Here is a 15,172-nt window from a genome sequence, read left to right on the forward strand (position 1 = left end):
AATGTCACATCCGGTTTGTGTACAATGAAATGCTAACGGCCCATGGGTGCTGTCAACTCTGTTTTTTTTCGAGTAAAAACTAAACAATAATGTCGACTTCAACTGCCCGTTCATTCCTATCAGAGGCTTGTTATGGCGAACAAGAACTCGACGCCAATTCCGCTCTCATGGAGCTGGATAAAGGTGCGTTAGCTAGTTTGCTAATAAGCTAGCATCAGTAGTAATCTGATCCTGTGTGTTGTGTCCTCTCCATGTGACTGTTTTGCTAAATGTTACTGTCTATACAAGACGTCCCTGCCTTGTTGTGACCAGTGAACTTGCTCCAATTCCAGGGTTGCGGTCGGGGAAGCTGGGAGAGCAGTGTGAGGCTGTGGTGCTCTTCCCCAAACTCTTCCAGAAGTACCCTTTCCCCATCCTCATCAACTCTGCTTTTCTGAAGCTAGCAGACATCTTCAGACTCGGGTAAGGATGCTTTATAACTTGGTACTAAGACAGTCACGTTAGTTGCTCAATAACAAAATATTAATGGTTTCTATTTTTTTATTTTATCTTCATTTTTGGTTGCTAGCAAACTGACTACTGTCATGCATGCATTTGTCAGTTTGTTAGGTATACCTAGTCAAAAGTAATTTAATGAAATGTATCTCTTTGACCTATATTCAACCAGGAGAGAGCTTCATTGAGATGATCAATCTCAAGAGCTTCCTGCACAAGACAGGCAGCATCACATTTTACAATGTTGCAGGCACTAAAACAAAACAAATATCAATTCAAAATGAAAACAAAGAACCATTTACAGATGCAATAAAATATAAAAAACATTCCTCAACATAAGGGACCTATCAATTAAAACATTTAGACAATCATTTCCTGTCTGTTTTTATTGTGATACAGATCTATTTGTTTATAAAAGCTTGTCTCTTTGATTTCAGGAACAATTTTCTGCGTCTCTGTGTGCTGAAAGTAACTCAACAGAGTGAGAAACATCTCGAGAAGATCCTCAATGTGGACGAATTTGTCAAAAGGGTTTTTTCCGTCATCCATAGCAACGACCCTGTGGCCAGAGCCATCACTCTGAGGTAATAAGGTGTAATGTACTAAAATAAATACTATTTTCCTTAAAAGGTTTTAGCTTTTTTTTAAAGTTTTACCTTGTGCTAGTTACCCCAATATTTTTAATTTAGAATGGAGAAGCCAACATATGGTAATGTTGAACTTCTCCACAGAAAGATTGAATGATTCTTGCTTGCCAGTTTTTCTGAGGCTTCAAACAAACTATTTCCCTGTTGTCTGTTTTCAGGATGCTCGGTAGTTTGGCCTCCATCATCCCAGACAGGAAGAATGCGCACCACAGTATTCGCCAAAGTCTGGACTCCCATGATAATGTAGAAGTGGAGGCTGCCATATATGCTGCCGCGAGCTTCTCGGCACAGTCAAAGTAAGGAACATGGTTGCTTCACCTGAGCTGTGATGCACATATACTACTGTGATGATGTTTTGTATATCAGAAATGTTATGTGTTTTCTGATTTTCAGAGACTTTGCAGCGGGGATTTGCAACAAAGTCAGTGAGATGATTCAAGGTAAAATCTCTATTCAGAACTAAAATATTAATATAATATTAACTACATTAATAGTGAATGCATCCACAGACATAATAGTTTAGACAAGTTTCTAAAGCTTCTTAAACAAATGAGCATTTTATGCACATTTTCACTTTTACTAGTAGTACAATGTTAACATTATTACTTTTACTTCTCTATGTTTATATGCATATTTTAATCTAAAATGGATCAATTGTGACGAAATCTAATTTCACCTCAAGTATTCTGAATCTGAACTGACATGTGGTCAGGGTGAACATTGTAGTCCATTCGATAGTCAAAATGAAACAAACACCAACTGAAGAAAAATGTCTGGATATTTGGAGCCAGCGCTAAGAGATATGTTTCACTGTTCAGCAGATAGGTGTTTGTTTGTTCATGTTTTCCTATCCATGGAGTTTACATTCCTCTTTGACCTTCATCTCAACCTCAGGTTTGGACACTCCAGTGGAGCTGAAGCTGAAGTTGATCCCCATGCTGCAGCACATGCATCACGATGCCAGCTTGGCCTCCAGCAGCAGAGAGCTTCTACAGCACCTGGTCAACTCTTACCCCTCCACCCCCATGGTCATCGTCACCCTGCACACCTTCACCCAGCTCGCTGCCTCCTCCCTCATCGATATCCCAAAGCAGGTAGTACCATGACAGAGCTCTACCTCTACCACACATATACATGTATATATTTGACGTTAATGACGTAGTTCTGTTGCTATTATTGAGATTTGCACTATTGTACCTTTTTAGAAATGGTGGACCTTTCTACTATATGTCATCCCTTCTCTTCCGCTTGTCTCTTAAGGCGAAAATCCCCAAAAAGAATCCTTTAAAAAATCTAAATGATGAACTCTTTATTTCATTATCTGTACAGTTGCAGCTCCTCCTTCAGTACCTGAAAGATGACCCAAGAAAAGCTGTGAAGAGACTCGCAATTAATGACCTGAAGCTCCTGGCTAAAAAGGCTCCTCACCTTTGGATCAGAGAAAACACTCAGGTAGAGTAACAGCTGCACTGCAAGACTGTCTTCATGTTGGTTTAACATCTGTAGGTAATCTATCGTGTTTGATCTCTGCAGACGCTGTGTGAATGTGCCCTGAACAGCCCTTACAACAGTTTGAAGCTGGGGATGTTGGCCGTCCTCTCCACCCTCTCTGGAACAATTGCACTCAAGCAGTACTTTAACAATATGACAGGTTGTGTTCACTTTTAAATACAAACACACTGTGGATTTGTTAAACTATGTAATAATGTGATCTTAAAGTGGCAATAGACACAAAGACAACCGGATCACTTAACGTTTTACTCAGAGTCTACTAGCGATACATTTAGTGACTATTCAGATAATCAGGGAAAAAGCTTAGAAATGTATTTAAATATATTAAATTGGAATTCATTCCCAATGCCAGTCAGAGTAATCTCAGTCCACAGCTCTCCTGGCAACAGCTCAGGGCCTCTCCTTCTCCTCTTGTGCCGTACGCAGGCGGTCTCTCCCTCGTTGCACACAACCACAAGAGCTAGTGCGACTGTCATTGGAAAAGAGTAGGCAACACTGCACAGCCTTTATTTTCAGACAGAATTGCTTGTAGGGGACCAATTTAAACACCGATGGTTTCATTCTATAGACATTATATTGTGCAATTACCTCATCATAGTGCGTTAAAGCCAAACACTTCTATATTGCCACTTGAACGACTCTGGACTGATGTGTATTCCTCTCTCACTTCCTTCTCAGGTGGCCCTTCGGTTCCCCCCCGGCTCACTGACCTGGTTAAACTGGCACAAGAATGCTGTTACCATAGCAACCTGGCAGTGGCTGCTCACGGGGTCATAGTGCTCTCAAACATTGCCATTTCCTGTCCAGAAAAAGGTTAGTTACAGCAAGTCATGCCCCCGGGTTAGGGATTCTTCGTCTCACTGATGTGCGTTCTCGTGTGGATGTTTCTCCTCCTCAGACATCGTACAGTTAGAGCAGGACACAGTTCTGGGAGTGGAGTCCCTGCTGATGCTTTGCAGTCAGGACAGCAGCCCCAGTGCACAGGCCACACTCAAAGTAAGACAACTTTATAACCACAAGTCAGAAGGCGTAGGTTGGATGAATACATCAGGAATAATGCTGGCTATTGAACTTGATTTGGTACCAACAAAGAATTGTGTTTGTGTGATAGTCAGTAAAGTCCGGGGAAAGTGCCATGCCGAATGTTCTTGATAATTTAATATTAACACGGAAATAAAAAACATTTAGAATGCTGTATTTAACATTTTAAGACGCAAGAATATCCCAAACTCTGTTTACATTTGTACATTTGATACCAAAGCAATGATAAATGCAGCGTCCATATCTGTTGGGCAAAATCATTTTGGGACAATTGCTCAGTTAAGCTACATTTTTACAACTTTTTCTAACACTGACGGCAATGATACCAGCACACCTTACATAAACTGACATTAAGACTTCGTATTATCCATCCTTCTACTTCCCTTTTTGTGTCAACCCTAGACGGCCCTCACCTCATTGGTCAAACTGCTGAAAGGTCGACCTCATCTCAGCCAATCGGCGGTGGAGTTCCTGCTCAGCCAGCTCCACTTATCCTGCGACTCCTCTCGCGTTCTCATGTGCCACGCTCTGGCAGCCATCGCCACCCACCTGCCGGTGTTGGGCGACGGCATGCTGGGAGATCTGGTGGACCTGTACAGAGTGGCCAGTCACTCCTCCACTGACAAGCAGCAAGAGCTTCTGGTGAGAGGTTGTGCATGAGTCAGACATCAGCTGCTGCTTAGACCGTTCATTAAAAGATTTAACCAGATCATGGTGATTTCTGGAAAGACGCATTGCGGTTGAGTTTTTCCAAATGTATTTTTTTGCCGCTTTGAGCACCACAAGTTATGTTTTGCTACACATGCAGAACTGATTTCAATCAGGGATAGAGTTTGATGTTTAGTGTTGTAGCCTAAGCACTACAGCTAACACATAACTGTCACAATAGTTGAAAATTGCATTCAGCTTTAAAATCTAATTTCTATGTTTTGTTTTTATTGCCCTTGTATTGTCTGTCTCTGATTTTGGATTTCATCATCTCTCCCACTGCAATTGCTGCTGCAGGTTTCCTTGGCAACAGTGATTTTTGTTGCCAGCCAGTCGTCTCTGTCAGCCGAAGTGAAGACTGTCATCAAACAGCAGCTGGAGAATGTCGCTAACGGCTGGACGGTGTACCGCATTGCACGACAAGCTTCACGCATGGTAATCTCTTCTGCTCGTACATAACCAGACGCACAGTATGAAATAAATAAATAATTGTGTAGTTGTAGCTTGTCGTCACAAGACATGGAAGTGCCAAATCGGGCTCCTGATGGAGCATTATCATTCATCTGCAGGGATGCCACGAGTTCTCCAGCGAGCTGTACCAGAGTATGCGGACCCGTGTTGCATCGGAGCACTTCTACTTCTGGCTGAACAGCCTGAAGGAGTTCTCCCAGGCAGAGCAGTGTCTGAGTCACGTGGAAGACGGAGACTACAGCGGAGCCATGGGCGCCATCGCAGAGGCCCTGCGCTCCTACCAAAAGGGCATCGCTTCCCTCACGGTCAGTTTACTTTCAAGGCATCTGCTTGTCATAAAACGTCAATACAATTCCTCCTCCTGCTTCACCAATGACAGATGCTTAAAGGGATAGTTCAGACCTTTTAAGTGGGGTTGTATGAGGAAGTTACCGATCAACAGTTGATTTGTTTGTTTTATTTTGTGACTATCTTGATGGAGCTACTCAACGAGATCTGTGACATCGTTCAGCTGTAGTGTTTATCTGCTGTTATCTGATTATTCGTCCCTCCAGGCTGCCAGCACTCCCCTGAGCCCTCTTACATTCCAGTGTGATTTCATCAAGTTGCGCATTGACACCCTGCAAGCCCTGTCGCAGCTCATTTGTACCTGCAACAGCTTGAAAACCAGCCCTCCTCCTGCCATTGCCACCACCATCGCCCTCACCTCGGGGAACGACCTGCAGCGGTGCGGCCGTATCGCCATGCAGGTAAAACACTGACAGTGTGGTCGTTACAGTCGGTCTCTTTTTTTACAAGGCTACAGGAAGTCTTGTTGTAACCTTCCACTTTCTCACAAAACATATTCACTTTAATATGATATAAAACTGAGAGAAGCAGGAAATCTCCATATTTGAGGATTGACGATTAATCGATTATCAGAATACTGTCGTTGGACTAATTGATCAGTCGACCAATGGTCACAGCTCTACTAAATGGCATTAATTTGTGAACGTTTAGGGGACGTTTTGACACATTATAAATCAGAACTTATTGTGAGGACATGAGATGGTTGATGGCGCAGATCATCAAGTCACTGTGTTTCTCTCTTCTTCCCAGATGAAGGTATGCATGGATGAGTTCAGAAGCCTCGCAGCTCGCTACGCTGATCTACACCAGTCATCGTTTGACGCTGATTATGCCACCCTTCGCAATGTGGAGCTGTATCCTCAAACATGCCTCTGTCACATCACACTTTTGTCTTTTTTTTTTTTGCCAAGCCTGGTTTCTCTGCTGTGATATCTGTTGTTCTTTAATGTCGTCATTTCTCTTTAACTGTTAACTGCTCAGACAACAACAGAGCTGTTTGCTTGTCTCTCATGTCATAGAAGCACTGATCCTGGACCCTCAGGCAGCCAGGTGAGAGCTGCTGCAGTCCACAAAGATGGAACAATGTGATTTGAATGAATTAGTTTAGATTTTGTCGTGAATCATTTACAAACGTCTGCTTGACTTGTGTTAGAGGGTTTTCACTGGCTTCACAAGCAGATTGTGGAAACTTAGTTGAAATGCATCATGTTGACTTTGTTAAGGATCATGCTTTAACCACACTTTGGAAGCTGCACATTTGACGTAGATGACGACAAAATGAAAAGTAAATGCATCTTTATAAATCTTTAGTTTTTCACTTTACCATGTACTTGAGCGTTTTCTGTTTGAAAGTGCTTTGCGGTAACACGCATCATCCCCCGGAGGCCGTCTCCTGGCAGACGTTTGTGTGTAACAGATTGTCTCTCTCTGTGTAATCTAGTTTTCAGGAGTACGGCACCCTGGGGTCGGTTCAGACGGAGAGTGAATATGAGCGCCGGATGATGTCGGTCTTCAGTCACGTGTTGGAGGAAGTGGAGGGCCTCACCAAGAAACACCCTCCTGTTTCACACCTGGTGAGATTAATATTCAGGGTTCTTACAAAGTCTTGAACGTTTGGAAAACTTCAAACATTATGTTTTCAAGGCTAGGAATATTTATTTAATTTTAAATAAACTCCTAGAAAACTGATTAATTTTTTACATAATCTGGTGTTTCATCGACATCTTTCATGTAAACCAAATATCGGATAATATTTTAAATGAAACAATCCTGTCGTCACATTTGTTGTTGTTGTAAAATGACATTATACATTGATTGCTGCGGGTATTAACAAATCCTTTTACTTCATTTTTAGCAATTGCAAATAATAATATATAATAATATAATAATATATATTTATATTATATATATATATATATATATATATATATATATATATATATATATATATAAATATAAATAATAATTTATATATATAAATAATAATTTATATATATATATATATATATATATATATATATAATAATAATTTATATATATATATAAATAAATAATAATATAAATATATATATATATCTATATATATATATATATATATATATATATATATATATATATATATATATATATATATATCTATATATAAATAATAATTTTAATAATGACGACGTATTGTTTGCTGTTGTTGTTTTGCAGCATACGGGTTGTCTCTGTGATGCTGTCATAGCTTTGCTCAAAGTACCGCTGTCTTTCCAGAGGTATTTCTTCCAAAAGCTCCAGTCAACAAGCATTAAGGTACAGTAGCTCATTGTTATAATCACTTTAATTAGAAAAGCTCAAGCTTCGAACAGATCGTAAAACATGAAGAATGACAAAGAGCTCACTGTCTGTCTCCTACGAAGTAAATGTGCGTATCACTAATGTATGAGGGATGTGATTTATCTCTTCATCCGATGAATGAATGCAGTATATGTTCAAACGTCCTGTTTGTGTAGTTTTATTAGATTTACATATCCTCAGGACAACACAGCCTTTCATTGTTTTTTCATTAGCAAAAGGAAGAATGGGAACGCCATGCCTTCATAACTCTGATGCATTTATTCGACCTAATAAAGATCAACCTTTAGTCAAACCCCTTCAAACCTTCCCTTTTAAGTGTTGCAGCTTCATACGATATATATTTAGCTCACCTAAAGCTGACCCGTGTAAGTCTTTTTTTTTTTTTTTTTTTTTTTTTGTCCAGCTCGCCCTTTCTCCTTCTCCGCGAACTCCGAGTGAACCGATCCCAGTGCAGAGCAGCCAGCAGCTGACTCTGAAGGTGGAGGGGGTGGTGCAGCATGGTTCGACGCCAGGACTCTTCAGGAAAATCCAGTCTGTGTGTCTCAATGTCACTTCAGTCCTGCAGAGCAAGACGGGACCAGAGTACAAGGTATCCATTGTTATTTTACAGTATACTCTCCTGAGTATGGGAGAATAAGAGTATATTGTTCCATGTATTTAATCACATATCTGGTATATTCTTCACCTGTATAAGCAGTGCAAACACATCTCCATACTGTATTTATCCACAGATAACTCTTGTACGTGTTGCCCATTTGCTGTATTTGTTTAGATTCCACTCGACACTAAAACCAATGAGATCGAGCAGCAGGTAGAGCCCCACAACGACTACTTCAGCACCCAGTTCTTGCTGAATTTCTCCGTCTTGGGCACTCACTCCGTCACTGTGGAGGCCTCAGTGGTGGATGAGAGCGGCATCGAGTGGAAAACCGGGCCCAAGACGACGGTGTCGGTCAAATCCCTGGAGGACCCTTACTCCCAGCAGCTCCGCCATCAGCTGCAGCAGACTGCAGCTCAGCCTGCTATACAGAGGAGTGCATATGCTCGCTTCTAGCGAATACCCTCAGTGCTTTAGCGTCAAAAACAGTTTTAGCTTGTGTACTTGACCTTGTAGAAACTGAATATGTACATATTTTTTTTAAATGATTAAATTACGAGATTTAATTTTAATGCTGTGTGTGTGTGTGTGTGTGTGTGTGTGTTGACCAGGTGTAAAGGGCACAGGATTCAGAGTACACCCAAAGTCCACACATTAGTGGCCTTAATTATAATCTGATGGTAAAGATTTTCATCATAAAGGGTGGCCACTAGAGAGAAAGAAATGCATTTAATTCCCTGTCAATACTCTTAATCCAATATTATTTCATGCATGCCATAATCTCCAGGGACAATTTCGCATTGGAAAGACCTTGGATTTACGGTGTCATCTATTCTACTTAAAGTGTAATAACATAAAGAGCCATCAGGGGGCAGACCATAGTCACTATCTGGACATTATTGTCTGAAGAGCACCAAAATCTCATGTCAATTCCAGACTTGTCTGAACAATTAAAATGTCAGTATTTAGACTTTTTGGAATAGATAGTTTTATGTGTGTGTAACATTTAATACCACCGTGCTAAAGCTTTTTCTGTTATTTCTCCCAATAATTATAACAGTTTGGCTTTAAACTATCTCAAATTCTAACAACATAACATGATAACGCAAACTCCAAAAGCCCACGCTGTTTCCGGTTGTAATTAAAGTAAGTACATCTATCTTAACGGTGAACCCACACTGCTGATGTAATCTGAAAATGACTCGCAGCCTGGAGGGAGTCATACTATTTAGTCACTAAATAAAAATAAAAAAGCAGTTCTTTCTTGTTCATAGACTGGAAACCATCAGCTTCTTGACATCAGAGAGTCTGCGCACTTAACGCTGGCGTCAGGTGAACGCACGAGCGTCAGGTGAGGATGAATAAAAAATCCCAAAGTTCCACACCTGTTTTCAAATAAAACTTTTACTGAACACCACACTATGCATGTTTATACATATATATTATTATATATATATATATAATATAGGAAGGAAGATCGAGAAGAGAGAGAGAGAGAGAAAGGAAGAGAGAGATAGGAAGAGAAGAGAGAGAAGGAAGAGAGAGAGAGAGGAAGAGAGAGAGATAGAGAGAGGAGAGAGAGAGAGAGAGAGACTATATATTATATATATATATATATTAATAGAATTATATATATATAATATATATATATTTATAATATTAATATATTCTAATAATTATATATTATATATTATATAATATTAATATATATATATATCTATATATATATATATATATAGATTAATGTTGAATGTAGGTAAAAGCAAATTTAGATGATGAGTTTCCAGATTTAACCATTTGGCAACTTTAAAAAACTCATGCCTTATTTTTGTAAACACATTGAAGTGAGTCCTTTTCTTGATTGTAGACTCATTCTGCATTTTGTCCAATTTTTTACAGTTATTTAAGATTGTATGCATTCACTTTCCTTCTTCTGACAACATGCATTGATGTAAAATACAATATCAACTAAAGTAGGTATTTTATTATCACCTAGTGTTGTGTCTCTGTTTTGTGGATATTTCAAACTAATTTGGGGGGTCAACAGGGGCCCAAAACAAAATTCCTCCCCCCTAACAGATTAATCTGTCTGTTAAACAAGTCTTTTTTTTAAGACATTCAGCATAGTTAGTGGCAAGGTTTCCTTTTCTTTAAAACAAACTACTGATTAGAATCTAACAGTCAAACAGTGTTGAAATAAGTACTCAGATCATTCATTTACTTTACTTAAGTAAACGTAGCAATACCTCAGTGAACAAATACTCTGTTACAAGTAAATGTCCTGTTTTAAAGATTTGACTTAAGTAGGGTTGTTTGCTTAACCAATATAACATAACATTTATATAATATATATTTGTATTTTGTTTTAACAGTCTAAATATGCAAAGCAACTAGCAATTAAAGATATCCTATATATGTAGTGGAGTAAAAAGTACAATATTTACCTCTGCGATGTAGTGGAGTAGAGGTATGAAGTGAAATCGAAATACTTAAGTACAAGAACAAAAGAAGTGTACTTAAGTATAGTACTCGAGTAAATGTTCTTAGTTACATTCCACCACTGCAAGCTAACTATAGAAATGAAATCAAACAAAATATATAAGTAAACAATGAAATCAACATTTTCCCTACAACAATAATTTATTTGTTTGGTATAAATATAATAAATATAAATATAATAAAACATAATATAATAAAACATATAAACAATACAGGGTTGTTTTTGATTATATTTCGTTAATAAAAAATAAAATAAATGTTATCTTAACCAACTACATCTGATGCTTTTATTTTGAAGGTAAATCGAACTCACTTCCGCCCTCACTCTTGTGATCTTTTGTGTACATTGATGCTGCCGTGAATCGAGGTCTGGAGAAAGATAACGCGTAGTGCAAGCCTAGAAACGAAAAAATCTCCGTTCTTCTTATTTGATGTGCATATGTCGTTTATAGTTTGTGTTTGTGTAACCAGCAGCGTTGATTCCCGCCCCGCTCCCGAACAGCCTCTCGTCCATCTTCGCTAATGGGAGCTCAGTAACGTTAGCTAGCTAACCTGACGATGATGATGATGATGCATCGGAGGAATTATCCCGGTGTCTCTGACTGAGATGGAGCCAGCGACGCTCAAGTGGAGTTGCTTGCTAGCTAGCTAGCTAGCGAGCTAACGGTGCCCGCCGGGGTTCACTGTGCCCGAGCAGCCCTGGATAACGTTAGCTAGATGGGTGCTGCTGCAGTTTTCTTGCACAGGGTTTGTTGTAACGTTATCAGACATTTCCACCCCGGGCCAGAGATTTGAGAGAGACTGACCATGTCAACTAGTAAAAGATGCTAACTTAACCGTTAAGGTTAGCTACACGTGACATACTTTATCTCGCTCCAACAATTACTTACATCTCTGGCCGTCCTTGGATGCTTCACTGACATTAATTGGGTGAGTAACATGGCTTTTACTAAATTACAGGGTCGGGCTATATTCTGGATGAGGCAGGCGGATATTGCGCTTTGCACCAGCCTCCAGACATCTGAGTTAACGTTTGGTATTGTTTCATAAAATACTTGAATACTTCAGCTTATTAGCTACCTCTGTTATTTGTGTCAGAGGGTTTTGCAATAATGTTGTAGCCCACGGGTTGTCATCCCTGACATATTTCTTCCCATCTGTTACCGTTATGCTAACTCAGCCTGCTGCTAGCTAGCATGTCATAAAGTGTTCGACCACGTCCCGTGCGACTGGTCCTTTTATGGTCCTGTCTTTGAATGCATCACAGTTAAGGTTAGGCAGCTAGCTAGCTGGAAGTCACGAAAAATAAAAAGTCACAGTTTTAATAAAGGATCAGAAGACAGCGTCCACTACGCGTGTGTTACATTTATATTCCGTGGAATAGCCTCACCCTCAACCGGTTAGCGGCAGACTCACTCATCTGGGTTTCCAGAGTATAACACTGAGGCTATTTGCGGATTTGCGTCCTGCTCCTAGCCAATACCGTTGTTTATAGTAAGAATAAGGTTGTGTACACGCATAACTCGTCTTGTATTTTGTGAAACAAGCCGAGATGCTAACTGCTGCTGTGTCTCTGTTGCAGACGGTGTGTATCAGGATGGCACAGCTCTTGGACGGGGCCGGCAAACTGGGCTGGGTTCTGCTCAAGTCTGTGATGCGTTTTGCGTTTATGCTGTTCAACAACTGTGCAGCCATCCCATCCTACTGTTTATACCTAGTGCTTCTCCAGCCGCTGAGAATATGGGACAGCTCGACTTTCTGGCACATCGAAGGAATAATGTTCAAATGGTTGCTGGCCATGGTGTCTTCATGGGGCTGGATCGCAGGTTATACAGGTAAGATAGTTCACGATTCATGCACATCGCCATTGTTCCACACATGCTGCTTTGCATGCAAGGATATTTTTGCATGCTACATTTAGTGTTGAGCAAGTGACTGCTGGGTAAACATGCACATGATTGCTCTAAAACCAGTTGCTCCTCAGTTTGTGCTCATGTATTTACTTTCCGTTCAAAGAGATGAGCATCTGGTTAACTGAAAAATATACCTGACAGTGTCTGAAAATCCCAGAAGGTTGTTTAGCAACATCTATGGCTGTCCTCAAAGACTCTTCTAACCATCTGGATGAAAACAAGTTTGTTTACTACAGATAAAAAGTTATAATGCTGTGTGCTAATCCAACCTAAGGTGCTAGCTGTTAAGGGACACATCTTGTTGCTTAGTATATACAACGTGAACCAAAATATAAACATTTTAATATTTGTTATATTGATGAGACTTGATGCTATTTCATGTTTCATACAAACTCCCACGCTAACGTTTTACTTGTGTTGTTGAAAAAAGAGCAAGGACATAATTATGTTTCTGTTGTCCTCATGGAGCAAACTGAATATTTGTTGATCCAGACGGTTAGAAGAGTCTGAGGATTTTGGAGCAGCAGGAGATTTTGTTAAACAATCCTCTGGGCTTTTCAAACATCGCAGGATATATATTTTTCACAGAAACCGATGCTTATCTCAGTGATTCCAATGTAAATACAAGAGAGGCACAAACTAGGACTAGTTGCTCCTGTGGCGACTACTGAACAACGTTTACAAATGTGTAGTTACTCCACCACTGCCCTCTGATACCCAGTGTTTGAGATCACTAAGAAACAGGGTTAGGACAGATGATTGAATGAAAATGTATAAAATGCTTAATTGGCACAGCTGCATGGTTCAGTGCATAGTGTACTCTGTTCCTATTTGTATAGTTCAACATGATGTTTGGTGCATCTGGCACTGTTTAGCTTTTATTGAGAAGGAGCATTACTTGCAGAGCTGAAACGATTAGTTCATTAATTGATTCGTTCATCATAAAATAATTCAACTATTTTGGAAATTGAGTAATTGTTCCAGTCGATTTTTGAAGAAAATATTTTTTAGTTCCAGCTGCTTAAATGTGGGGAGTCGCTTCATTTCTTTGTCAAGAGTGACGGTGAATAAATTCACGTTTTGGGCAGACCAAATACTAAGAATATTGTGGGCAGATTGATGAATGATAGGAGTAATTGTTGTGGCCCTCAGTACGTAGTGTTGTCAAGTTACAGAAAGTGATTTTGGTAATAATGTACAGAGACGGTAAAACAAACGCACATAATTGTCAGGTGTAGAAGAAGAGCAGGATGTCATGAGTGCTCGTTGGTTCCTCTCAGCTGGCTGGTTGAATGTCTTGAAGTGATTCAGGCTGTCAGTGGTGTTTGGTTGCACTGAGCTGCGAGCAAAATGCTTACAAATTGCTAAGTGGTGAACATGGGGAGCAACAAGGCGTGCTGATTAATAATGCAAAGCGTTCAGCCTATAGAACACCTGGTCTTGCATTGAGTAATACGTGTTACAGACCTTGATTGACAGTGTCTGGAAGTGAGATAACATGCAGGTACCAGATATTACATGCAGTGTCACTTTCAATCTGGTACTTAATATATTAATGTAATGCACTTGTACATAGAGCTGTGTGTATCAGGCTTTGGTCCATATGTGTTTCTTATTCTGATCAGACTGGATATTAGTCTGTCGTGTAAGATTTTATGCAGGTTTTTTTTTATTTTGCAGCTACGGTGCGTCATCGCTCAGTTATTAGAGCCACCTAAGCCACATAATCATTTTAAATGTCAAATCAATGAAACACTTGTGTGACGTATATGTGAAAAGACAGCTGATGATCGTAGCCACAGGATAATTTAAGCTCAATGTTGAGAAGTGATGACATCATTACATTAAAGTGTCATCCTTTTTATTTGTTTACTTCTACATGAGCATGCGCTGAGTGTTAAATGTGTGGGTTCGCTCAGAAGCATGACTGTGGTGGTGGCCTAGTGGTCTAGTGGTACGGTTTCCAAACACAACACCGGATGGTTGTGAGTTCAATACCAGGGTGGCACCATTGGGACTCTGACTTAACCTTAGACTCTCCCTGCAGTTGGTTCACTGTAATGTAACTTGTGTTTGACAGCAGTGAGATTTTACGGCCACATCACAAAAAAGCTGACTGCACTTTGACCAGTGCACTTGTACATAGAGCTGTGTGTGTGGTTAGATCATCCCGGTTACCTTTGCCACACAAGGCAATCCTGTCTAACTACCTGCCCTGTGAAGGACCTTTGTATCTGGATAACACGTATCATTAGATGCTCCAGGTTTTTGACCACTGGCACACTTACAGTGCATTATATTCCCCATTCTTTCTTAGTAACCGCTGCAAATAATGTGTTGGTATATGTACGACTGGTTTTCAACGCAAACCATTTCTATACAGCATGTCCTGTTTGTATGCTGTATTTACAACATGCATTAAGGCAAATATTACATTTTGGTTGCGTACTTCCAGATAGCCTATCGATTTTTCTCTTGCCGTTTTGTTCAGCCTGCACTTGCACACAAGAACTGCTAAATGTGTGTCAGGGAAACGGGGATACTCACTCACAGCTTGACACAGTGCAGTCTGGAAGCTGTGCTTTGGTTCACATCAGATG

General features: G+C 40.0%; 2 protein-coding genes across 3 annotated transcripts in view; both read left to right on the forward strand.

Moving 5' to 3' along the window:
* Positions 1–2: 2 nt before the first annotated feature.
* ints7 (integrator complex subunit 7) lies at positions 3–8,732 on the forward strand. Its single transcript, XM_029425257.1, has 20 exons — positions 3–183; positions 333–462; positions 933–1,079; positions 1,301–1,438; positions 1,536–1,582; positions 2,037–2,236; positions 2,472–2,594; positions 2,676–2,793; positions 3,333–3,467; positions 3,553–3,650; positions 4,098–4,337; positions 4,701–4,838; positions 4,973–5,179; positions 5,429–5,623; positions 5,973–6,076; positions 6,204–6,272; positions 6,664–6,796; positions 7,419–7,517; positions 7,966–8,151; positions 8,335–8,732. Exons 1-20 carry the CDS (start codon positions 90–92, stop codon positions 8,614–8,616), a joined length of 2,883 nt encoding a protein of 960 aa, XP_029281117.1. The 5' UTR covers positions 3–89; the 3' UTR covers positions 8,617–8,732.
* A 2,269-nt stretch (positions 8,733–11,001) lies between these two features.
* Positions 11,002–15,172, forward strand: part of lpgat1 (lysophosphatidylglycerol acyltransferase 1) — a 39,699-nt gene continuing 35,528 nt past the window's right edge. Inside the window, exons 1-2 of one of the 2 annotated variants that reach the window (XM_029425903.1) lie at positions 11,002–11,589; positions 12,242–12,494. In XM_029425903.1, the coding sequence (XP_029281763.1) occupies positions 12,257–12,494 (238 nt within the window). In that variant the 5' untranslated portion in view covers positions 11,002–11,589; positions 12,242–12,256. Of the gene's footprint in view, positions 11,590–12,241; positions 12,495–15,172 lie in introns of those variants that run through there. The other variant, XM_029425904.1, reaches the window with a different exon arrangement.

The sequence above is a fragment of the Cottoperca gobio genome, chromosome 24, assembly GCF_900634415.1.
Source record: "Cottoperca gobio chromosome 24, fCotGob3.1, whole genome shotgun sequence".
NCBI classification, from domain to species: domain Eukaryota; kingdom Metazoa; phylum Chordata; class Actinopteri; order Perciformes; family Bovichtidae; genus Cottoperca; species Cottoperca gobio.

Excerpts from the sequence above, each read along its gene's own strand:
- ints7 (XM_029425257.1), top strand. The coding sequence starts at position 90 with ATGTCGACTTCAACTGCCCGTTCATTCCTATCAGAGGCTTGTTATGGC. Across the intron at positions 1,439-1,535 it reads AGCTTCTCGGCACAGTCAAA|AGACTTTGCAGCGGGGATTT; the intron begins GTAAGGAACATG and ends TCTGATTTTCAG. Across the intron at positions 3,651-4,097 it reads GTGCACAGGCCACACTCAAA|ACGGCCCTCACCTCATTGGT; the intron begins GTAAGACAACTT and ends TGTCAACCCTAG.